The sequence below is a fragment of the Staurois parvus genome, unplaced genomic scaffold (assembly GCF_062004578.1).
Source record: "Staurois parvus isolate SC_StPar_1 unplaced genomic scaffold, SC_StPar_1.0 ptg000390l, whole genome shotgun sequence".
Lineage (NCBI taxonomy): Eukaryota > Metazoa > Chordata > Amphibia > Anura > Ranidae > Staurois > Staurois parvus.
The window spans coordinates 11,952,856-11,979,578 of record NW_028318186.1 but is presented as its reverse complement, the minus strand read 5'-3'; the positions used below and the strand labels follow the sequence as shown (position 1 = coordinate 11,979,578).

Below are 26,723 nucleotides of genomic sequence, written 5' to 3'. Positions count from 1 at the left end.
TTGTCATATGGCTTCAACTTTTCTTTATCTGACCAAAATCTACTGAGCGTTTTTAAAGTGCATAGTCATCTCTAAGGTAAAAATCATGTTCACCTTTCTTCATTATGTTTGATTTTTTTTTTTTTTTTTTATCCTCCTTCGACCTGATGATGAATTTTTATGGGCATTTCCTTCTGGCCCTACCTACTTTTTCAGACTTTAGGGAACCAATGTGTATACAAATCCAAGTGGCTGTTGGAATCACCACAACCCATTTGTAGCTGCTACCCATGCACATTGCAGCTTCAGGGGATAAGCAATTCATGTAAATGATTTTTTAATTCCTTTACACAAAGGAGTTCATTTATTTAAAAAAAAAAAAAAAAAAAAAAAAAAAAGCATAGCTGTTTATCAAGTGAAATTGCTGGTAAATGCGTTCTGTGCGAATGGGGCAAAATTGAATGTTCTATTTCCTTAACAGGTTTGATGTTCATAAATAAATAGTGGACCCCCCCCCCCTCTATATGGCCTCTGGATGGACATGAGGATTATTTTTTAACCATGTGATCCCCTACTCCGTCTTGTGGCCATGATCTGGTATTTTTCCCAAAATCACTCTATTTTTATAAATAACATTCAGCTTGTTAACCATTTGAGCTCCGGAAGATTTTACCCCCTTCATGACCAAGACATTTTTTAGGTCACAGTACGGCACTGCTACTTTAACTGTTGCATTTATGCAATGCTGTACCCAAATGAAATTTATATTTTTTTTCATACAAATAGTGGTAGTATTTGATCACCACTGGGTTTTTCTTTTTTGCGATATAAACGAAAAAAGACCCAAAGTTTTGAAAAAAAAAAGAAAATCGACTTTCTGCTATAAAACATATTTTAAAAAAATGTAAAAATTAAATTTCGGCATAAATTTTGGCCTATATGCATTCTGATACATGTCTTTGGTAAAAAAAAAAAATCCCAATAAGTGTATATTAAATAGTTTGCGTGAAAGTTATAGCCTCTATAAACTAGGGCATAGATGCTGGAATTTGTATTTATGTTTTATACTAGTAATGCTGGTGATCAGCGACTTATAGAGGGACTTTGATAGTGCAGCAGGCAATCTGACACTGGGGGGGAACTGACTAACTGCCGCTGACGTCCCCAGTGACACTAATACAGTGATCAGTGCTAAAAAATATACACACTCACTGTACTAATGACACTGGCTGGGAAGGGGTCAACATCTATGGCGATCAGGGGGTTAAATATGTGCCTAACAATGTTTAGTGTGTGTGCTGTGGTTTTTGTTGTCTTTTTGCAGGAAGAAAAAAAACAGCACATTGCTGCTCTATGGAGAGAGCTCTGTGTTTACCAACACAAAGCTCTCATCTGTCATTTGCTCATCCGATCAGCAGGTCCCGGCCATAAATCATTGGCCAGAACCTGCTGATTGGCTTCTGTTGCAGCCAATGAAGGCACACTCTTCTGGGTCCACGTGAGCTGACCTGGAAGAAAGCTGTGACATACAGGTACGTAATTGTGCCTGGAGGAGCAATAAATGTATTGCAGCGGGTTGGCAAGTGTTTAAAAAAAAATAGGAGAATCTTCAATTTATTTCGTTATTTATGTATTTATTTCTTTTTGCCGGATAAATAGCTATGCAAGCTTTTTTTTTTTTTTTTTTTTTTTTATACCCTTTTTTTTTTTTTAATTTTATCCTTGTCCCATTAAAAACTGACTTACGAAAATTTGGGCAATTTAAAAGGAAACTATGGTTTATTATGAAGTGAGCCCATGTTGTTTTTGTGTTATTTCTTTACTTTTTGTTCTATATTTCTACTATTGTATCACATGTACGTTTGTAAAATATTCAAGAAACGGGTTGCTCATTTATCTCAGTACAGAGTTCATCTCTCCTCTTCCCTTCAGCTTCATCTAGTGGTGGAGGAAGCAGCTGCTGCAGGATGAGATGATGTAGGCAAACTGCTTCCAGGCTCGAGGACCCTGAGGGGCTACTCGATGCCACCGCCAAAGGGAGCTGAAGGTAAGACGAGACGGGCTGATCTTTTATCCCAATACAAAGTGTAACGCTTTCTCCCTTCAGTTTGCAATAATGGTGGGGGAGAGCAGCTGCTGTAGGAGGAGAGAATGTAAACAAACTGTTTCAAGGCAAGGGACCTGTGGGACTATTCCAGGCCACCACAGGGATCTGTAGCTAGACAAGAGCTCAGCTGCTCCCAATACAAAGTGTATCTCGTCTTCCCTTCAGTTTCCTTTAGTGGCTGGAAGAAGTGTTGCTATACAACAGTTTCTCAACTAGGGTTCCTCCAGAATTTGCTAGGGGTTCCTTGAGTATTGAGCAATTTCTGCAATTCAGATAAGTTTCCACTGACACCATTGATCTTATTAGCCATCTGTAAGAGGGGAGCATTCACTGACCAACACATTAATGTATCATGAGTTGTAGATATAGTAATTTTTAGCAGGGGTTCCTGGAGGCCAGAAGGTTATTGCCAGGGTTCCTCTGTATTCAAAAGGTTAAAAAAGGCTGCTATACTCCATTGGAAGCATTTATGTGCAACTAATGCTAGCCAGAAAGCACACCAACTAAGTTAGGAGGTTTAATCAATTTCCCATAATCTTGGCTATAAAGCACACAGACTTTAAGGGTACATTCACAGCAAGCAGGTGCGGTAGGACTGCATTGGGTGGCCTAGCAAAGCCCCACCGCAAGGCAAGGCGAAATGCCTGTCTCCTACCTGGCCAGTCTACACCATGTTTTGGTGGTGTGCACTGAAAAAAAAAAAAAGTATGGTAGCTGTGCAAGGCAATCCACCAGATTGCACCGCGCAGCAGTCAATAGAGCTTAACCTCTTGGCACCAGCCGAATGCAAATGTGTGGCCTCCCGGCGTCTGTGCCTAGATGCCGAACGGCTGCACGTTTGTGTTCTATTTAAAAAAAACAAAAAAAAAAACCATGATGAGCCCTGCGCGCTCCCAGCACACACATTTGGTACTCATGGAAAGATCCTGGTCTCCTCTTTCAATCGGGACCTTCCCCTATCGTGACCGGTGTGACAGCGAATCACGCAGTCACATGACCCAAAAACCCCGCCCCGCCTCCCGGCTTCTGGAATCCTTAAAGGGCCGGGAGGCGCCAAGGGGTTAATGAAATGTCACTGTTGAACATTTCAATAAAGTGCATTAAAATAAAAAAAAAAAAGTGCAATGCACTGGGATCGGCACTGCTGCCATCCCACTGCACACCAGTCACTGCGGTGATTGTGCCCCTTATACAGGGTCTGTAGAAGTGTTCCTGGAACCTGTTCTGTGTAACCTCCCATTCTGTCTACTTCCTGTAATTTAGAGGGTGTCCCATCATTACCAGCAGGCAAGTTCCAGGATCACCAGATTAGACGGAGTAGGGTGAATTTTGTGCAGTCTATCAATGTGTGGGTAACAATTTTAACTGCTTAGAAGGTAGGCTCTGCTTTCTCAGTGTATCATAAGGTTTAATCATTCATTTCTGACGACTGTTGTATCTTTAAGACCATAGTTTCCCTTTATACTGTTTTTTTTTTAATTTATTTTTTAATGAGGGTGAACTTGCACTTTAAACATGCGTGAAGTGATCTCTGTAAGGTATACGGGTAGTAATTAATTTATCCATCCACCCCGTGTGCTATGCTGATTCAATGTATGTTGTGCCATGTACATGTATGTAGCGTATTTTGTGTTCTTGTGAATAGAAGTATCACATTTTATCCTTTTCATATGAAGTCTTGTCTTTTACTTTTCATACCAAAGTATGCCTTTAGTGGGTTGTGAAGCACCGTCCTGAAGGATCATTGAGCCTGGGTTCACATATGTGCGGCTCCGTATATCGCATGTGATTCGCACAGGAACCGCACCGCATTCCTGTGCAAATCACATACGATTTGTGTGCGGTGCGATCGGAGCCGTACAGTTTGTGTGGCTCTAGTCACACCGGACCCTCACCAAAAATGGGCAGGACCCTTTTTTGGGTCCGCACTAGAATCTGATCACATAGGTATTCACACTTATGCGATCCAATTCTTCACATCGCACCATGTTTTGCGGACCACTTTCGGGGTATTGTTAACTTAATATACACACCCGCAGCGGTTCGCATGAACGGGGTGCGATTCTGATGCAGTGTGGAATTTGCACTGAAAACGCTGCGAGTTCCGCACCACATCAGTGTGAACCAGAGCTAAAACCAAAAGGAGAATCTCAGGCAAGCAACAGAAAGTGTTTCTACTTAGGCACAGTTTCATGACTGTTTAGAGCTTGTTTAGGCTCTAATCACACATGATGCAGTGAAATGCGTTTTACTACATGGTAACATGCCTGTCACTGCAAGGACAAACAGAGTACAATCGTATCCTGTGTGTCCCATTCATATTGCCTGGAGCTGCTGCATTTTATCGCAGCGCACTGTACAGTTTCTCATGTCATCACACAGTATTGCAGCCCATTGCTCTGCAGTACAGCAATGTGAATGAACTGTACTTTAGTACATTTTTAATAAAGTTTGTAAAAATAAAAAAAACTGATGCGCAGAATTGCACACCACACTGCCCCCCACCGTAGTTGGGAATAGACAACTGCTGGACAGGAAAAGCGCTCAGGCAGCTGTTCGATCCTGTGTGAATCAGCCCTTACACCAGCAACCGTGGTGATCACGTGCCCATTGATATGCACTAAGCAGAAACTGCAGATCATCTTTTCTTTGCGTTGGGACTGTGCTGGGCAAGGTTGCCCAGCACATCCCAATGCAAGTAGTGTGAAAGCCTAGGTATTCAACAACCTATAAAGCCAGCAGATACAAAAATTCTGCACTTTGACCACAGCTGAATTTTCTGATGGTGGACAGTCACAAACACTGAGCTGAGTTTTAAAAGTATATTTTGATAGGTTTGTTGTGTGGAAGCACAGTTTGTGTATCGGCACTGCATAAGGCCTCGTTCGGGCGTACTTAAATCAGTATTAAACCCAAAAGTAAATATTCATTATAATGCAGCCTACCGATTCTTAGATGTGATGGCTGCATTTTTTTTCTTTTTTAGAGTTACTTTCCTTTATTTTCACCTGGTGATCCAGCCAGTAAGTCTGTTGTTTTTCAAAAGAACAAGCTCTGTTACAGGGATGAGACAAACCATTTAACACTGGCAGGGGAGCTTACAATAATCAGCTTTTATTTATGTCAAACCTTTATCCTAAAAGTAAAAAAAAAACAAAAAAACAGCTGTAACTGATTATAAAGTGTTAGCTGGAGTTTGGCTTCAATTTGTTAGATGTACTAGATTTAGATACACTAACACTCCCCTCCCCCCAGGCCGCTGTGTCCCCTGTGCTCCTTCATCCACAGTGGAGACACTCTAATACAGGAGGTGTTACCCCTGGTTCACATCTATGCGGCCGCGTTTTGAGTATGAGAGCCCATTCATTTGAATGGACGCCCGTGACACACAGGGAAAGAAGTCCCTGCGCTTCTTTGGAAAATGCAGCCCACACATGAACCTCGGTTCCTAGTACGGTTGTGTTTTCCAGTGCGAGCGGCGTGCCATTAGCATTAGAACTAATGGCACCCACCCGCGGGTCCGTATTTCTCTGTATGGGTGGTGCGGCTGCACGGATTTTCATGCGGATCCGCAGCGGCACCTCCCACACATGTGAACCTAGAGTTACTGGCCAGATCACCAGGTGAAAACAGAAGGGAAAGAGGCTAAAAAAAACAAACTAGTGCAGCCACCAGATCTGTTTGGTGAGCTGCAATATATTACATTTTTGGTTTTGGGTTTAATACCACTTTAAGCATACACCCATATGAGGGCCGTGTTTTGCCTGCATGAGATTCACAGGTGTTCTGTGCACCCATGTGTAGGCAATCCCATTCATGCCAACTTGGATGTTGTGGCTGCATGGACACAGCCACTGCTCCCAGTTTGTGGGTGCGTGTTCCTGAATGAGGACAGTGGGTTTGGGGGGGGACATACACCCACACGTCACGTTAGGAGCAGTGACCAGTTGACATGAATGGGACTGCTTGTGCTTGGATCACCTGTGAAATTTTGTGCTGGTAAAACACGGGCCTTAGAAGGGTGTACACCCATGTGAATGAGGCCTAAAAATTTAGGATGCCTGCAGTTTTTTTTTTTTTTGTATTACAGGTATTTAAAGCATGCTGTCAATTTATACAGCACTTTACATCCTGAACACTTCACACCAGTCCCTGCCCTCAAAGAGCTTACAATCTAATGTTCCTAACTCACAAACACATACTAGGTCCAATTTACCTATCGCATAGAAAATGTGCAGTTGCATGTAGGTAGTGCCCTGGCTGGATTTCAAAGCAAGGAGCCCAGTGCAAGGCAAGTGTGTTAAAGCGGATCTCCAACCCTCCAAGGTGGTATGTACACATTTAAGATACTCGCCCATCCAGCGGATTCAGCGTGGTCTTGCTGAGATCCTCTCGTACTTGACCACAGCTGTGTCCCATGCCACCATGTTCTTTCTGACATCGAGAGGCCCGAAGGTTCTTCCTGGTTGAACGGGCAGGCCCTCCTGATGATGCGCCGATCGGCCTACCCACTCCTTTCCTGAATGGAAGGCTATGCCTCCTGGGATATGTCATGTGCATGTCCCGGGAGGCACAGCGGGCAGTGTGCACGTCATTCACCTAAGGTGAAAAATGTGTATGGGCAGGCGGGGCCGGGACATTCGTGCTTAAAAAAAACAAAAAGATGAAAACAAAACTGTGCAATACGTATAGAAGATGGAAGGAGGGAAGTAATGGAAGAGGGTGAAGGTCTGCTTTAACCACTGAGCCACGTGTACGGACAATCATTTATAGAGTGTGCTTGCATTGAGCCTGCGTGTCTTGTTGCACCTGGTGTGAACAAACACTGTCAATTTTTTTAAAAATGTAACCAGTGCACTAACATGGCTAATAAAAAAAAAAGGTGCATTTAATCAAATTCTTTTGCATCTTGCAGACCGTTGCAGTCATAATCAGTGGATGGTAGGTACAATGCATAGGCTCCTGCAGAAGGGTGTTGGTATGCCACTGCATGTGCTCCTTTGGGATCTACAAATCCCTCTGCTGCAGTGGCAGACTGGACCTGTGGTCTGTTTGCAGATCTCTGTGATGGCGTGACATGACTGTGTGGGTGGCGCCTTTCAAAGCTGCACTGAATTCAAGACTAAAGCCTGCGGAGAGAAGCACCCCATGAATCAGGTAAGGTGGGGCTGGAGAATGCTACTACGTATTATGTTACACCCTAAATTTGGCTGTATCAAGTCATGGTCCCAAAGGTGGAGTTGGCCTTTAAGGGGCAAGTTCACCTTTGGGAACATGTTACATGTTCCACACGTTTTCAGGGTGCACCATGTAACATGTTCCAATAGCCGCCGCCACTCCCTCCTTCTGACAGATAATACGGGGAGAAGTCTCCCCATACTATCTGTTAAATTTGAAAACCGCGTGGCAGTTTGGGGTTCTGTCCACACGGCTACGTCATTCATTCACGGACTTCCGTGATTAAATGAACTGCAAGTCCTGGCAGCCTTAGCGGCTGTGGGCTTGTAGTGATCAATGAACTACCAAGGCACTGTGGAGCTCCATGGTAGTTCATTGAAACTTCCTATCAGAATATCTGCTTGACCATACATCCCATACAGCAAGCAGATATTCTGACAGGTCTGCAGGAGACCTGCATGGTGTCAGCGATCTACTGATCACTGGTGCAATGCTTTCCAGGCTCCTGCAGACAAAAATAATAAAGGCACATTTTTTTACCTGCAAAAAAATGTACATTTATTATTATTTTCTGAAAAGTGAACTTATCCTTTTAAAGGTGCTTTTCATCTAAAATCTGGACCTGTGTACATAGGTCTACCAATCCTTCGAGTGAGCCTACCTGATGTAAACAGGTCCACCTTGTCTGCCTCCATTGAAAGCTTTATTCCACGTTTGTTATCCCTTTAATTATTTAATTTGAACCAAGCTGGCCCAAACCAACTACTTGCTGCACTAAGGCCCTATTACCATTTTGACATTGTGATTTTCATGCAATTCTGCGTGTCGTGTAGGGCATTCTCTCGAATGGGCTGCCCTATGTGCATTTGTTGCCTGCAAAGAAGCCCCTGTTCCTTTTCTGGTGATTTTTGAATGGTGTGGTTTGCCGCGTGACAATTGCGGCAGAATCGCATCGCGTTTGGGGTTCCACTGAAGGATAATGACACCCCACCGCGCATCGTGTTATGCTGCGGCAGTAGGATGAGAACTTCCATCCCACTCGCAGAACAAAATAGCCAGGCTGAGCCCTGCTCAGCCATTCCTGGGGAGCTTTGTATTCTAGGAATGAACACAAAGTTTCCTCTGGTTGTGGCAGAGATTGACATCATCCGTCTGCTTCTCTCTCTGCCTCAGCCAATCAGAGGAAGCCATGTATTCATTAACAGAACACAAGCCTTCCTGTAAATGGCTGAGAAGTGCTCAGTCTGACTATTTGGTTCTGGGTGTGGGATTTGAAGTCCCTGTCCCACTGCTGGAACACAGCACTGTTGCTTAGGCTCCATTTGGTTAATACAGTCCGCCCGTGTCTGGACCAGAATCAGAGGAGATCCTGGAGACACCTGACCATCAGAGACCTTGAGGGACTACAGACACCAGCATGGCACTGTGTTTTCCCAGGGGAGGTGAATTGAAGTTCCCTTGTCATGTGGAAACAACTGGCTTCTGCTCATCTGCCTTCCCACTACTGTGCTCTTCCCGCCCCTGACAATCAGTTACAGTGCTCCGTAGCACAAGAGAGAGTACCAGATTCCTCACTCCTATTAAATGTAATTGGACAAATGAATATAATCATAAATGTTAATTTTTAATATTTTGTTGAATCCTTTACTGGCAATGACTGCCTGAAGTCTGGAACCCATGGACATTACCAATGACTGGCTTTCCTCCTTTCTGATGATTTGCCAGGCTCTAACTGCAGCTGTCTTCAATTGTCCTTTGTGGGTCTTTGCGCCTTTAGTTTTGCCTTCAGCAAGTGAAATGCATGCTCAATTGGGTTGAGATCAGGTGACTGACTCGGCCATTGAAGAATATTCCACTTCTTTTCCTTCAAAAGCTCCTGGGTTGCTTTTGCAGTGTGTTTTTGGATCATTGTCCATTTGTACTGTGAAGTGCTGTCCAAACAACTTTGCTACATTTGGGTGAATCTGGGCTGACAGTATACCTCTAAACACTGCAGAATTCATCCGGCTGCTTCTGTCTTCTGTCACATCATCAATAAACACCAATGACCCAGTGCCACTGGAAGCCATGCATGCCCATGCCATCACACTGCCTCCACCATGTTTTACAGATGATGTTGTGTGCTGTGGATCATGAGCCGTTCCAAGCCTTCTCCGCACTTTTTTCTTCCCGTCATTCTGGTACAGATTAATCTTAGTTTCACCCATCCAAAGAATGCTTTTCCAGAACTGGCCTGGCTTTTTTAGATGTTTTTTGGCAAAGTCTAACCTGTCTTTTCTATTCAGGCTTACGAATGGTTTGTACCTTGGGGTGAACCCTCTGTATTTGCTCTTGTGAAGTCTTCTCTTGATTGTAGACGTTGACAATGATACGCCTACCTCCTGGAGAGTGTCCTTCACTTGTCTGGATGTTGTGAATGGGTTTTTCTTTACCATAGAGAGGATCCTGCGATCATCCACCACTGTGGTCTTCTGTGGACTTCCATACCTTTTTTATGTTGTTGAGCTCACTAGTGCGTTTTTCTTTCCTCAGAATGTACTAAACTATTGATTTGGCCACGCCTATAGTTTCTATCTCTCTGATGGATTTGTTTCATTTTTGAAGCCTTACACTGGACTGTTTCACTTGCATGGACAGCTCCTTTGAACACATGATGTAGGTTCATAACAATAGAATCCAAATGCAAATACCACACTTAGAATCAACTCCAGACATTTTACCTGCTTAATTGATGAAGAAATAACGGAGTAGCCGACACCTGGCCATGAAATGGCTTTTGATTCAATTGTCCAATTACTTTTGGTCCCTTGAAAAAGAGGGGATGGCTACTCTTAAGAGCTGTAATTCCTAAATCCTTTCTCGCTTTCTCAAATTAAACTAAAAAAACAAAAATTGTGTCATATATTCTATAATATATATATATACACACACTCACAGGAGCGAGTACACCCCTCAGTGTAAATTTGCTGCACCCACAAAATAATTCATCACACAGCCATTAATGTCTAAACCGCTGGCAACAAAAGTGAGAATGTCCAAATTGGGCCCAAAGTGTCAATATTTTGTGTGGCCACCATTATTTTCCAGCACTGCCTTAACCCTCTTGTGCATGGAGTTCACCAGAGCCTCACAGGTAATCCACTGCAGTCCTCTTCCACTCCTCCATGACAACATCACGGAGCTGGTGGATGTTAGAGCCTTGCGCTCCTCCACCTCCTGTTTGAGGATGCCCCACAGATGCTCAATAGGGTTTAGGTCTGGCTAGTCCATCACCTTTACCCTCAGCTTCTTTAGCAAGGTGATGGTCGTCTTGGAGGTGTGTTTGGGCTCGTTATGTTGGAATACTGCCCTGCGGCCCAGTCTCTGAAGGCAGGGGATCATGCTCTGCTTCAGTATGTCACAGTACATGTTGGCATTCATGGTTCCCTCAATGAACTGTAGCTCCCCAGTGCCGGCAGCACTCATGCAGCCCCAGACCATGACACTCCCACCACCCTGCATGACTGTAGGCAAGACACACTTGGCTTTGTACTCCTCACCTGGTTGCCGCCACACACGCTTGACACCATCTAAACCAAATCAGTTTATCTTGGTGTCATCAGACCACAGGACATGGTTCCAGTAATCCATGTCCTTAGTCTGCTTGTCTTCAGCAAACTGTTTGTGGGCTTTCTTGTGCATCATCTTTAGCAGAGGCTTCCTTCTGGGATGACAGCCATGCAGACCAATTTGATGCAGTGTGCGGCGTATGGTCTGAACACTGACAGGCTGACCCCCCCCCCCACCCCTTCAACCTCTGCAGCAATGCTGACAGCACTCGTAAATCTATTTTCCAAAGACAACCTCTGGATATGACGCTGAGCACGTGCACTCAACTTCTTTGTTCGACCATGGCGAGGCCTGTTCTGAGTGGAACCTGTCCTGTTAAACCGCTGTATGGTCTTGGCCACCGTACTGCAGCTCAGTTTCAGGGTTTTGGCAATCTTCTTATAGCCTAGGCCAGGGGTAGGCAACCTGCGGCTCTCCAGCTGTTGCAGGACTACAAATTCTATCAGGCCTCTGCAAGTCATAGCTGTAACTCAATTTTGCAATGTGTCATGGGAAATGTAGTTCCACAACAGTTAGAGAGCCGCAGGTTGCCTACCCCTGGCCTAGGCCATCTCTATGTAGAGCAGCAATGTTTTTTCAGATCCTCAGAGAGTTCTTTGCCATGAGGTGCCATGTTGAACTTCCAGTGACCAGTATGGGAGAGTGAGAGCGATAACACCAAATTTAACACACTTGCTTGCTCCCCATTAACACCTGAGACCTTGTAAGACTATCAAGTCACATGACACCAGGTGTCTATGGGAAGGTTTGACCATTCTTCCAGAAGCACATTTGTGAGGTCAGGCACTGATGTTGGATGAGAAGGCCTGGTGTACAATCTTTGCTCTAATTCATCCCAAAGGTGTTCTATCGGGTTGAGGTCAGGACTCTGTGCAGGCCAGTCAAGTTCCTCCACCCCAAACTGGCTCCTCCATGTCTTTATGGGCCTTGCTTTGTGCACTGGTAAGCAGTCATGTTGGAACAGGAAGGGGCCATCTCCAAATGTTCCCACAAAGTTGGGAGCATGAAATTGTCCAAAATGTCTTGGTCTGCTGATGCATTAAGAGTTCCCTTCACTGGAACTAAGGGGCCAAGCCCAACCCCTGAAAAACAACCCCACACCATAATCCCCCCCACCAAACTTTACACTTGGCACAATGCAGTCAGGCAAGTACCGTTCTCCTGACAACTGCCTAACCCAGACACGTCCATCGGATTGTCAGACAGAGAAGTGTGATTTGTCACTCCAGAGAACACGTCTCCACTGCTGTAGAGTCCAGTGGCGGCATGCTTTACACCACGGCATCTGATGCTTTGCATTGCATTTGGTGATGTAAGGCTTGGATGCAACTGCTCGGCCATGGAAACCCATTCCATGTTGTACTAATCTGAACGCCACATGAAGTTTGGAGGTCTTTAGCTACTGACTATGCAGACAGTTGGCGACTTCTGCACACTGTGCGCTTCAGCATGAACTGACCCCGCTCTGTCATTTTACGTGGCCTACCACTTGGTGGCTGAGTTGCTGCTGTTCCCAGTTGCTTCCACTTTATTATAATACCAACAGTTGACTGTGGAATATTTAGTAGCCAGGAAATGTCACGGATGGACTTATTGCACAGGTGACAACCTATCACGGTACCACGCTTGGAGTCACTGAGCTCCTGAGAGAGACCCATTCTTTCACAAATGTTTGTAGAAGCAGTCTGCATGCCTAGGGGCTTGATTGTATACACCTGTGTCCATGGAGGTGATTGGAACACCTGAATCCATTGATTTGGAGGGCTGGCCCAATACTGCTGGCAATATAGTGTGCGTATAATACCATCCATGACAACCACCCAGTATTACTTTCCTTACTAATTCTCCACTCCCCATCACTGCCTCTGGTATCTGTTAGTAATACTCCCCTTATATCTCAGTATTCTTGTCTTTTCCAGGTTTACTCTTTTGTTACCCTGAGTATTGCCATCCTTCCCATTATTGCTTTCCTTTCTTGTTGCTGCCCTGTTACACCCAGTATTACTATCTTTCCCATTATGACTTCACCCACCACTCCTTGCCCTTTAATAATATTGTCCTTCCCGTTATTACTCCCCCTGTACCCCAGTATGCCTGTCTTTTCCATTATTACTCCGTTACCACTAGTATTGCCATCCTTCCCATTTTTACTCTCTTGGTGCCCCCGGTATTACTGTCCTTCCTATTATTGCTCCACCTGTCACCACTGCCCTGGGTATCCCTTAGTAATACTCCCCCTTGTACCCTGGTTTTCCTGTCTTTTTCATTATTACTCCTGGTTACCCCTAGTATTACCATCCGATTATTACTCTTCTGTTACCCTTAGTATTGCCATCCTTCCCATTATTATTCCTTGGTTACTCCAAGTATTAACGTCTTTCCCTTTATTACTTCCCATGCCATTGTTATTCCCCTATTACCCCACTATGTCTATCTTTTACTTTCTTACTCTCTGTTACCACTTTTATTGCCATGCTTCCCATTATTACTCTTACCTCACTAATGTTGCTGTCCTTCCCATTATTACTCCCTTGGTACCCCCAGTACTGGCTTCCTCTTTATTACTTTTCTAGTACCCTAGTATTACTTTACTTCCCCTACATTACTCCCCGTAGTATTGCATTACTTGACATGATTACCCCCCCCGTATTACTGTCCTTCCAATTGTTACTCCTCTAATACCCCCAGTATTTCTGTTCTTTACATTATTACTATGGGTAGATCATTATTAGTACCATGGTACCCCCCTCCCTGCTGTTACTGTCATTTCCATTATTAGTAGACGTAGACCCTATTATTACCCCTCAGGAGCAACCACACCCCATAATTACTGTCCTAATTAGATCTCCCCCGAGTACCCCCACTATTACTGCCCTTTCTAGAATTGCCACCCCGGGAACCCCCGTATTACTGTCTCTCTATTGGAACCCCCCCAGTATTGCTCTGATTATTACTCCCCAGCATTGCTGTACTCCCCCCTGTATTATTCTGATTATTACTCCCCAGCCCCTCCACCATTGCTGTCCTCCCAGTACCCCCAATATTACTCTCCTTCCCAGGTATTAGTGGTGACAGTATGGAGTAATATATCCCTGTACCATTGCCGTGTCTACTTTACAGCTCAGATCAGTAGATCAGGATGGAAGGGGGGGCTTTGGCGTCCATTAACCTGGTAAGGAGAGGAGTGACTACAGTGTCGGGGAACAAGGACACAGGACAGGAGCCGACACCAGGCATAAGAGGAGGATAGGGCTCCATGCTCAAGACCGCCCCTTGGAGAGCCGGCAGTACTATGACCAGCTGAGTGTCAGACTTAGATAGTGCTGCTGGGACTTGTAGTTCTGCAATACCGCCTCTGGGTTATCCCATACAGTCACCTGCAGCTTGGTCTGCCCGGGAACTACAACTCCCATAATGCTCCATTGTAGTCTCCGTTCACGTCATTGCCGGGTACAGCATGGAGATCGCGGAGTCAGAGAAGAATGTTAAGAGATTGGTGAGGTGATTGGCTGGATACTGGACCGAGTATCCTAGCAACGGAAGGCAACAGCGCACGGAGAAAGAAAGCGAACAGGTGAGAGGAGAGATATATTATATACATACATAGATATACACCGACCTTCATTATTAGAGTGTACCCCTAAATTGCTTCCCCCACTACATGACTGATACCTGATATCATACTGTGTGCACTCCTAAACTGTGCCCCCCCACTACATGACTGATACCTGATAATATCATACTGTGTGCACTCCTAAACTGTGCCCCCCCACTACATGACTGATACCTGATAATATCATACTGTGTGCTCCCCTAAACTGTGCCCCCCCACTACATGACCGATACCTGATAATATACTGTGTGCGCCCCTAAACTGCCCCCCACTGCATGGCCGATACCTGATAATATACTGTGTGCGCCCCTAAACTGCCCCCCACTGCATGGCCGATACCTGATAATATACTGTGTGCGCCCCTAAACTGCCCCCCACTGCATGACCGATACTTGATAATATACTGTGTGCGCTCCTAAACTGTGCCCCCCACTACATGACTGATACCTGATAATATACTGTGTGCACCCCTAAACTGTGCCCCCTACTACATGACCGATACCTGATAATATCATACTGTGTGCGCTCCTAAACTGTGCCCCCCACTACATGACCGATACCTGATAATATACTGTGTGCGCCCCTAAACTGCCCCCCACTGCATGGCCGATACCTGATAATATACTGTGTGCGCCCCTAAACTGCCCCCCACTGCATGGCCGATACCTGATAATATACTGTGTGCGCCCCTAAACTGCCCCCCACTGCATGACCGATACTTGATAATATACTGTGTGCGCTCCTAAACTGTGCCCCCCACTACATGACTGATACCTGATAATATACTGTGTGCACCCCTAAACTGTGCCCCCTACTACATGACCGATACCTGATAATATCATACTGTGTGCGCTCCTAAACTGTGCCCCCCACTACATGACCTATACCTGATATACTGTGTGCGCCCCTCAACTGTTGCCCCCACTACATGACCGATACCTGATATCATACTGTGCGCCCCTAAACTGTGCCCCCCACTACATGACCGATACCTGATATCATACTGTGTGCACCCCTAAACTGCCCCCCACTACACGACCGATACCTGATATCATACTGTGTGCGCCCAAAAACTGTGCCCCCCACTACACAACTGATACCTGATTTCATACTGTGTGCCCCTAAACTGTTTCCCCCACTACACGACCGACACCTGATATCCTACTGTGTGCGCCCCTAAACTGTGCCCCCCACTACACGACCGACACCTGATATCATACTGTGTGTGCCCCTAAACCGTGCCCCCCACTACATGACCGATACCTGATATCATACTGTGTGCGCCCCTAAACTGTGCCCCCCACTACATGACCGATACCTGATATCATACTGTGTGCGCCCCTAAACTGTGCCCTCCACTACACGACTGCCACCTGATATCATACTGTGTGCGCCCCTAAACTGTTTCCCCCACTACATGACCGACACTTGATAATATACTGTGTGCGCCCCTAAACTGCCTCCACTACATGAATGATACCTGATAATATACTGTGTGCACCCCTAAACTGTGCCCCCCACTACATGACCGATACCTGATAATATACTGTGTGCACCCATAAATTTCCTCCCTCCACTGCATGATTCATACCTGATATACTGTGCAACCTAAACTTCCTCACCCACTGCATGACCTGATGATATACTGTGTGTGTTCCTAAACTGCCTCCCCCACTGCATGACCCATACCTGATACTATCATACTGTGCACCCCTAAACTGCCTCCCCCACTGCATGACCTGATGATATACTGTGTGTGTTCCTAAACTGCCTCCCCCACTGCATGACCCATACCTGATACTATCATACTGTGCACCCCTAAACTTCCTCCCCCACTGCATGACCCATACCTGATACTATCATACTGTGCACCCCTAAACTTCCTCACCCACTGCATGGCCTGATGATATCATACTGTGTGCACCCCTAAACTGCCTCCCCCATTGCATAAAATAGCAGTGTTTGTATTCTTCTTTACAAACTCAAACATTCACTATATAAACTGAAAAATGTTTGAAGATTTTGCTTTCCTTTGAATCACTTAATGAATATTTGGTTGTAGTCGCACTGTTTCTGAGAACTGCTGTACATCTGTGTTGCATGGAGTCACCCAACGTCTGGCACCTGTGATCAGGTATTCCAGCCCAGGATGATTGGACTACATTCCACAGTTCTTCTCTATTTCTTGGTTTTGCCTCAGAAACGGCATTTTTGATGTCACCCCACAAGTTTTCTATTGGATTAAGATCTGGGGATTGGGCTGGCCACTCCATTTTCTGTAAAATGCAGTGCAATATGACAACCTCAAGGTGTCCCAGAATGTCCCCAGAATTGTCACTTCCTGCTTGTGTGATTGGTTCACCGATTTTCCCAGAACTCTGCACTAAGAAACAAGTCAAGTTTTAGTCATCCTCTGCAGCATACATTTCATTTTTGTTGAGAGACTTCCAAAGGGTCAATCAAATCTAAAGGAGCAGACCCTGCAACTTTCCTCATTAGAACACTGTAAGAGCATCAGCTGATTAATAATGAAAAAAATCACTCGCAATCTGATTCACTCCGCAGACAACAAACCTCTTTTTCTGCAGAGCAGAAACAGGTAGGTATCTGAAACAAAGTAATGTACATAGATCACACAGGGGGGATGTTTTCTTCTTGACAAAAGTGGAATTACTTTTTAAGTATTAATGACTCTCCATCTGCAGAATTCCTGCAATTGCTGGTTCTGTAAAATACACATCATGAGCTGGGAGTCTGGAGCTGCGGACAGCGAGGAAACAGCAAACCGTGGCCCCTCACTGGACTCTGAGGACCAGCAAGAGAGGATCAAGGCAAGGAGGCTGCGTATTAATGCCTGGATCGAAGCCAAGAGACGGTGAGACATCCCACATCCAGATATCAAAGACACATTCCCATTGTCAGGTGACATTTATGATTGGCACAAAGCGTTCACTGTTCATTGTTTTGACATTCCCCATGTCCTGTAAGCACCTTACCATTAGCTTTCAATCCTCCTTTGTGGCGAAGGCTAGGGGAGGGCTGGAGATGTTTGGGAGGCAAATGCAACCAATTGGTCTGTTCATGGTGGGGACCGATTCCATTGGGCTGATAAAGGGCACAACACACACAATGCACTGCTGTGGTGTTTAAAATGTATATCGGAACTAGGTAGGGATGCCCACTCTCGCCCGTGCTATTTGTATTATCATTAGAGCCGTTACTTGCGACGGTCTGAAATAGCATAGATATTAAAGGAATTTGGATTGGGGACGTGGAATATAAAGTCGCAGCATACGCAGACGATATGTTATTCTACGTGGTAAACCCTAGGTTAACATTACCAAACTTAATGAGAACATTAAAATACTATGGAGAATTATCAAACTTTAAAAATGAATCTTTCAAAGTTGGAGATACTAAATATTAGTGTCCGAAAAGCTAGAGAAAACAGTATTACAAAACAAATTTCCTTTCACATGGAGGGAAAAATAATTAAAATATTTAGGAATAAAGCTGACCTCGTCCCTTAAAAACATCTAACAGGTAAATTACATCCCATTAATAAACGAGATAAAGAGAGTTGAGGGGAGGTTCAAGAGGATCACTGTCCTGGGTAGGAATAATAAACTTGTTGAAAATGGTGATAATACCAAAAATGTTGTATAAATTTAATATGCTACTGATATATACTGTATATACCGATGACATACAGGGGTGTGGACATTTTTTAAAAAACTACTTGTTGAAGGGACTAAATCGGGGTACCAATCTACTTGTCCCTCACAACAATCTACTTGTCATGATAAAAATTAATTTTTTTGTTTTTCATTGATTTATGTTTCAATATTTTTATTGAGTTTTTCAAAGATAAACAGGAAAAAGAGATATGGTTCAGTCATACAATATTGCAATAGACAAAATATGGTTGATCATTTTTGTTGTGGTTCCGCCCCTTGGACGGATGAGGTGTTGGTCTTGTTTAGCATTATCATCAGAGGTATTCGTGTGCATTTGATGAACCTTGGTGAGGAGTTTGGGGGGTTTTGGTGGAGAGGTGGGGGAGGATAGGATTGGAGGAGGAGGGATATAACTGGGTAATTGAGGAGATACCAGTCTTGGTGTGGGATGTGACTTCATCTCATGAGATGTCATCAGGGTTGTACATAACATTTTGGGTGATTTAGCCATCGGGTGCACTGGATATTGAATTTGTGATAGGAGGGAGTGTTACTGTATTTTTCGCTCCATAAGACGCACCTGACCACCAGACACACCTAGGTTTTAGAGGCAGAAAACAGGAAAAAAAAATTCTGAACTAATGGACTGCAGACATAGTACAGGAGATAACCAGAGACTGCGGACATAGTAGAGGAGATGAACAGAGACTGCGGACATACTACAGGGATGACCAGAGACTGCGGACAGTACAGGAGATGACCAGAGACTGCGGACAGTACAGGAGATGACCAGAGACTGCGGACAGTACAGGAGATGACCAGAGACTGCGGACAGTACAGGAGATGACCAGAGACTGCGGACAGTACAGGAGATGACCAGAGACTGCGGACAGTACAGGAGATGACCAGAGACTGCGGACAGTACAGGGATGACCAGAGACTGCGGACAGTACAGGAGATGACCAGAGACTGCGGACAGTACAGGAGATGACCAGAGACTGCGGACAGTACAGGAGATGACCAGAGACTGCGGACAGTACAGGAGATGACCAGAGACTGCGGACAGTACAGGAGATGACCAGAGACTGCGGACAGTACAGGAGATGACCAGAGACTGCGGACAGTACAGGAGATGACCAGAGACTGCGGACAGTACAGGAGATGACCAGAGACTGCGGACAGTACAGGAGATGACCAGAGACTGCGGACAGTACAGGAGATGACCAGAGACTGCGGACAGTACAGGAGATGACCAGAGACTGCGGACAGTACAGGAGATGACCAGAGACTGCGGACAGTACAGAAGATGACCAGAGACTGCGGACAGTACAGGAGATGACCAGAGACTGCGGACATAGTAGAGGAGCTGAACAGAGACTACGGACATACTACAGGGATGACCAGAGACTGCAGACAGTACAGGAGATGACCAGAGACTGCGGACAGTACAGGAGATGACCAGAGACTGCGGGACAGTACAGGAGATGACCAGAGACTGCGGGACAGTACAGGAGATGACTGCTGACCTTTGGGGAGGGAGGGGGAGCGGGTACCTGAATTTGACAGGTACCCGCTCTTACTTCCGCGGAGTTGTTCCTCTATCCAGCCACGCGCTGTCTACCCGGCTCCTGTAGTGTGGGCACTCGGCGGACAGCTGGATGCCCAGTGCGCATGAGCGAGAAGCGCTGAGCTTTGTGATTGGTCCGGCAACTTCTGGGATCTGTCATGTGTCCCAGGTACCGCCTTACCATTCACAAAGAGCACTGCTTCTTGCGCATGCGCACTTGGGACCCGGCTGTCACGCACACTACAGAAGCCGGGAAGACAGCGCGCCGCTGGATAGAGGAACAGGTAAGGTCCCACTGCAGAGCTGAGCGGCCGGCCCGGTATTTTGACACTGCGGCGGAAATACCGGACCGGCCGCTCCATATTCGCTCCATAAGACGCACTGATATTTTCCCCCCTTTTTTTGGGGGAAAAAAGTGCGTCTTATGGAGCGAAAAATACGGTAATTGCGGATAGTTTTTCCATTTGACATTGAGTGTTAAGGTCTGTAATTAATGAAGTGATTAAGGGGGTATTGTTTGTGTTCCATAGTCTAGTAATATTAATTTTGGCGGCAAAGAGTATGTGGGTAATAATTGTTCAGGAATGGGTAGGGAGTTTCTCGATTCCGATGTGTAGGAGTGCTAATGAGGGGTTCGGGACTAACGGAATTTTGTTTATTTCGGAGATTAATTGGAACGTGGTATTCCAGAAGGATCAAAGTAACTTGCATGACCACAGAATATGAATTGTTGAGCCTGGCTCACCACAATGTCTCCAGCATGTAGGAGATTGTTTTGGGTAGTAGATGGAGAGTTTGACCGGGGTCAGATACCATTGGTGTAGTATTTTTAGATATGACTCCCAGTGGGAGATGCGTCGGGTAGCTTTTTAGGTGATGCTGAAGGTATTTTCCCAGCATTTTAAAGTTATTTGGTCTGATAGGATTTTTTCCCAATTGGTTAGGGAGGTTGTTTGTAGAGTGAATTGTGAGTTTATGAGGTGTGTATAGAAAGTGGATATACCTTTACCTGGGTATTGGGGTTTGGTGAAGAAGATGTAGGCTGTAGTTTTATTATAGTGTTGTGGGGTAAGCTAGTTGTTTGTAGACAATGAGCGATTCTTTGGTATGTAAAATTTTCAGTAGTAGGGATATTATATTTGAATTGGAGAATTTAGAAGGGGTATAAGGATTGATTGATGTAGAAGTCTGTTATGTTGGTTATTCCTTGTTTTGTCCATTGAGATAGGTCTAATGAGGGAATGAGGAGGTGTAGTATGTTGGTTGGAGTAGGTATATGTTTAACATCTTTGAATTTAGTGGATAGGAGGTCCCGCCAAGCTTGTAAGGAGGCTATAATGCAGGAATGTTTTAGTTGGGGTTCTATACGTTTGGACGGTGGGGTCAAGAGTATATTTTGGGGTTTAAGTGGTTGAAAAGGGAGGGTTTCCATTATGGACCAGATTTTTTTCCTTTGAAGGATTCCACCAGAAATATAATTGGTCTAAGACAGTGGTCGGCAAGCCGCGGCTCACGAGCCACATGCGGCTCTTTACACACTTCAATGCGGCTCTTCTGTGTGCCGGGCGCCCGCTCCCCTCCCTCCTCTCGGGCGGCCGCCCCAAAAGTCAGGACTCTGCAGCTAGCCCAGCAATGGGCAAACTACGGCCCGGCGAACCTTTTAATCCGGCCCGCGGAGCGTGGCAAACATTGGCTGTTAGGATGTAGGCGGGGCAGCGTGACGAACTCCTCTCCTCTCACAGTCCGCCCTGAAGACCGGAACGGCGCGGGAACACGGCGAGAGGAACGCGCGGAGCAAAGGTAAGTGAATTGACACAATATGGGGATTGAATTACTATGGGGGGGGATGAATTACTATAGGGGGGATGAATTACTATAGGGGGGATGAATTACTATATGGGGGATGAATTACTATATGGGGGATGAATTACTGTATGGGGGATGAATTACTGTATGGGGGATGAATTACTATATGGGGGATGAATTACTATATGGGGGATGAATTACTATGGGGGATGAATTACTATATGGGGGATGAATTACTATATGGGGGATGAATTACTATATGGGGGATGAATTACTATAGGGGGGATGAATTACTATAGGGGGGATGATTTACTATAGGGGGGATGAATTACTATAGGGGGGATGAATTACTATATGGGGGATGAATTACTATATGGGGGATGAATTACTATAGGGGAGATAAATTACTATAGGGGGGATGAATTACTATAGGGGGGATGAATTACTATGGGGGATGAATTACTATGGGGGATGGATTACTATATGGGGGATGAATTACTATATGGGGGATGTATTTTCAGTTTTAAAAATGTGGCTCTCAAAATAAATTTCAATCGTGGTTTTGGTGAGATTTGGCTCAGTTGAAAAAAAAGGTTGCCCACCACTGGTCTAAGAGAGTAGCTGTGTAATAAGATTTGAGGTGTGGGAGTCCTGCTCCTCCTTTAGTTGTAGGTCCTATTAGAAGATTGGTGGTACATCTCGGTTTTTTCCGAGTTCCATAGGAACTTTGTGAGGATTGTTTGTAGTTTAGAGAAGAATGAATTGGGGATTGGTAAGGGAAGTGTGTGGAATATGTACAAGATTTTGGGTAAAATATAAATTTTTAGAGTCGCCACTCAGCCTAGTTTTGAAGAACTTCCCAGGGTCTGGATACTTAAAGGCTACGTAAAGGAGTCATAAGAAAAGTGCCCATAGCGTAATATTGCCAAAAAATATAAAATTTATTAAGTACACAAATTCCAATAAAATAGGTACACTGACCAGTAATTAAGATGTCCGCTGGACCAGCATATGGCTCCGGCGGCTAAACATCACAGCGTGTTGATTCCTTGGGCCTTTCATGCGACCACACGTCTTCAGAGGAATATCAACACTGATGTGTATGCATTAACTATGCTTTAAATAGGCTGGGCGCATGTATTTTCACGCCACCGCCATTTTGCCGGTGATTGGCTATTGCACATGCACGAGCGCATTGGCTTCATTTTGCCATAGATCTTATCACACAGGCTGGGTAAATGTATCCAGCTGTAAGAAGACTAGCTCCTAGTGCCCAGGAACCTGCTAAAAACAGGGAAATGATTATACAACAGTGCAGTACTGTCATTTAAGCATTGTATGTAAATTTCATAATGCTTATATCACCATATGCTTAATATACTAAGGATAATTATTCCTGGTGCATGGTTCAGGCTGGTTGTCATCACTAGTCTTGTATATCATTATAAAAAATGCTATTTAATTATAGATAAATATATCATAGAAGATATATTATAAAAATATATAAAATGGTGAAGCTCACGTGTTAGAAAAGGGGTAAAAGATCCATATAAAATGAACGCCAGTCTCTATAAGCCCTAAAAACATATTAGATCTACTATGTATAATATCAGCAATACAATTATAATAATAATAGTTCTGATCCTTTCTTGCCAATGAAGACCAGAATAAGCATGAATATATATAAAATTATAAAATAATAAAGGAATCCATATAATGAACGTCCGACTCTGTAAACACTAAAAACGACTATAAGCAATAAAATTATGATAATAATAATAGTTCTGATCCTATCTTGACAAGATAGACCAGAATAGGCATGAATATAGCTGAACGGTAATAAAATATGATTCTGCCAGACTGCACCTCTAAGGCAGGCCATGGACAAGTCGAAAACCGAAAGTTCTGTCGATTGAAAAAACAAAAATGGCGCATACGATCATGGCATCATTTTGTTTCGTTTTTCAAAACAAAATCCAGCATGTTGGATAAGGCACTTTCAATTACGACACGAAAATCGCACGTAGCAGCTGGCACACTAAGGCTAGGTTTGCATATGTGCGGGTGTGCTGCTGCAGATCCGCACAAAAATCCGTGCAGCCGCACAAACCACACAGGAAAATGCGGACCCGCGGGCGGCACGCCGCACGCACTGGAAATTGCAACCGTACTGGGAACCGAGGTTCCCGTGCGGGCTGCGGTTTCCAAAGAAGTACAGGGACTTCTTCCCTTCGTCTCCCTGGGCACGGGAGTCCATTAAAATGAATGGGCTCTTGTGCCCACGCAAAATGCGGCCTGCACAACCGCATATATGTGAACTAGGGCTATGATGCAAAAAAACGAATGGCCAAGAATTTTTGTTCAGTTTTGACTCATCTATGTCCTGCCTAAGCCTTGGTACAGTCATCTGATTGGGCTACTGTTTAAGAATAAAATTAAAAGGTGGAGCTTTTTTTTTTTGTGGAAAAATGTTAATGTTTCTGTATACTGTATCTGTCAGAATGTATCATTACAGACCTGTCGTTTGCTGATTTGTCCACTTTAACTACTTGCCGACAGCAGATAGCCGAATGACGGCTGCACTGCGGCCGGTCAGTTCTGGGAGGGCGTCATATGACGTCCTCCCAGAACGCGCACTCCTGCGCCCCCCATGGGGGCGCGCACCAGGCGATCTCCATGATCGCTGTGTTCTACGGACACAGCTGATCACGTGACGTGGTAAAAGGCCAATCACAGCGGCCTTTTACCACGTGATCAGCCGTGTCCAATGACACGCTGATCACCGGTAAATGCAAATGCCGGTTCTCGGCTGCACTTTCCTCACGCTGTCAGATCATGAAGAAAGTACTGCCGAAAACCGGCAGTTGTCAGAGCGGGGATCGGCACCGATCATCAGGGTCACTGATCATCAGTGCCCAGCAGTGCCACACACAAGTTCCGCCCACCTGTGTCCAGCAATGTGCCCACCTGTGCCACCCAGCAGTGTCACCACCTGTGCCCAGTAGTGCCACCCACCTGTGCCTGCCCACCAGTGCCACCCACCAGTGCCACCCAGAAGTGCTGCCAGTCAGTGCCCAGCGGTTGTGCCAGTCAGTGTCCATCAGTGCCGCCAGTCAGTGCCCAGCAGTGATGTCAGTCAGTGCCACCTATCAGTGCTGTCTATCAGTACCCATTATCAGTGTCGCCTATCAGTGCCACCTATCTGTGACACCTCATTAGTACTGCCTATCCGTGCCACCTCATTAGTGCCTCCTATCAGTGCCCTTCAGTGCTGCCTATCAGTGCCCATCAGTGCCGCCTATCAGTGCCCATCAGTGCTGCCTCATCAACGCACATCAGTGAAGGAGAAAAATTACCTGTTTGAAAAATTTTATAATAGAAACAAAGGAACCTTTTTTTTTTTTCAAATTTGTTTTTGCACTTTTTTTGCTTATAGCACAAGAAGTAAAGCGCCCAGCAGCGATTAAATACCACCAAAAGAAAGCTCTATTTGTGAGAAAAAAATGATAAAAATTTCATATGGGTACAATCTTGCATGGCTGCGCAATTGTCAATCAAAGTGCGACAGCCCTGAAAGCTGAAAATTGACCTGGTAAATAAGGGGGTATAAGTGCCTGGTAGGCAAGTGGTTAAAATCATCCCTCTGACTTTGTCCTCAGTCATTTCTAAATCTTAAGTCTTGTTTGTCAAACAAATCGCTTGTCTACAGTCAGTGTAAGCGGCCAATCAGTTTTCTTTTCTTCTCTGGCATTCAGGGAGGCACTTGGCGAGGACCCGTCTTCCATATTGGATGAGAAAGAAGAAGAACGCAAGAGCTACAAGCAGATTGAGGACAGCAGACAGGTGAGAGTCCAGTGAAGGGAAAAAAATGTTCACACACAGTACTTGTATAGTACTTCACATAGGTAGCATGTCTGAGGATTTATCTTTACTGATAATCAAGCATTCCATACATTTCTACAGTAAACCCTCAACTGTAGCCTTGTTAGTGGCCCCTTCAATCTCATATAGGCCCCTCTCTGACATTCCTCACGCCTTCTTTGTATGTTTTCAGGCCCAATGTTTTTTTTTTTATGATCTGAGTAATTCACCATGATGACCGTTCTTAAAGTGACACTAAACAATAGCCTTGGGCTTAGTTCAAACTACTGCAGTGTGATTTTGACCTGATTTGCAGTAAAATTATGTAGTGCGACTTTGATGTAACTTTGGTTGCATTTTGGATCTGGTTTGCATATTCTGTGGGGCCAAACTGAACTGTAAATCACACCAAAGCAGCACAGGACCCTTTCCCAAATCGCATTGCAGCTGCTCTGCTTTGATTTTAACAGGCATCATTGGGCGCAATGTATTACCACTGTCATGTAATGTAGTGCGAACCAAATCGCATCTGAAATCTGATCAGTGTGAACCAGGCCTACTTTTCCAAATGTAATAAATACACCTCCACTACTTAATAGTCCTTTTTCAAGAAATCGTTTCTTTAAACTGTGTTTTTCTATATCCTTGTAATGCCATCTGTGAGCTCTCGAATATCTTTTTTTCCCTTCACTTCCTTTGGTTTGGAAAAACATTTATTGTGGTCTATGCACTCTACACATCCACAGTCCATCTAAGGAGCGAACATGAGAGGGTGGCTACTTTCCTACATACCCTCTAATAGGAGGTCAGATTACAGCAGCAAAAAAGGTCATTTTGAGATTTGGATGAGGCTAAGAACACAAGAAGGGACTTTTCTTTCCCATATTTCTTTATTAAATTCAAGAAAAGGATCGTACAAGTGTATACAGAGGATATACAAATGGAAGAGTACAGATATTACATAATGTGCTATAGCAAATTCTCAGTAAGCACAAATAATAGAAAAAAAAACGAGATAATAAGTGGAGGTAATAATGTCATCAATCTTGGTGGTAAAGGACTCATCCCACATGTCGAAGGAATTTTTCTGAGTTAGGAATACATACTTGAATAGAATTTTCTTTCTAAACCAGAGTTTAGTGTCACTTTAAGCCATATCTAAAACCAAAAATAAAAATGTAATATATTGCAGTTTACCAGTCCTTGAAGTGGAAGTGAACTGACAAATTAAAAACTATCATTTTTTAAGTTCACCAGTTTTAAGGTCTACAGGCAGGGAGCAATTCAGGAGACCATATTCCACTGCAGATTTTTTTTTTTGTTTTT

General features: G+C 44.6%; 1 protein-coding gene across 3 annotated transcripts in view; it reads left to right on the top strand.

Annotated features, from left to right (window-relative positions):
- Positions 1 to 14,137: 14,137 nt before the first annotated feature.
- Positions 14,138 to 26,723, top strand: part of DRC1 (dynein regulatory complex subunit 1) — an 81,101-nt gene continuing 68,515 nt past the window's right edge. The window contains exons 1-3 of one of the 3 annotated variants that reach the window (XM_089686097.1): positions 14,138 to 14,447; positions 17,192 to 17,361; positions 25,292 to 25,379. In XM_089686097.1, coding sequence (XP_089542223.1) covers positions 17,228 to 17,361; positions 25,292 to 25,379 — 222 coding nt within the window. In that variant the 5' untranslated portion in view covers positions 14,138 to 14,447; positions 17,192 to 17,227. Of the gene's footprint in view, positions 14,448 to 16,691; positions 17,086 to 17,191; positions 17,362 to 25,291; positions 25,380 to 26,723 lie in introns of those variants that run through there. The other 2 variants (XM_089686095.1, XM_089686096.1) reach the window with 2 other exon arrangements.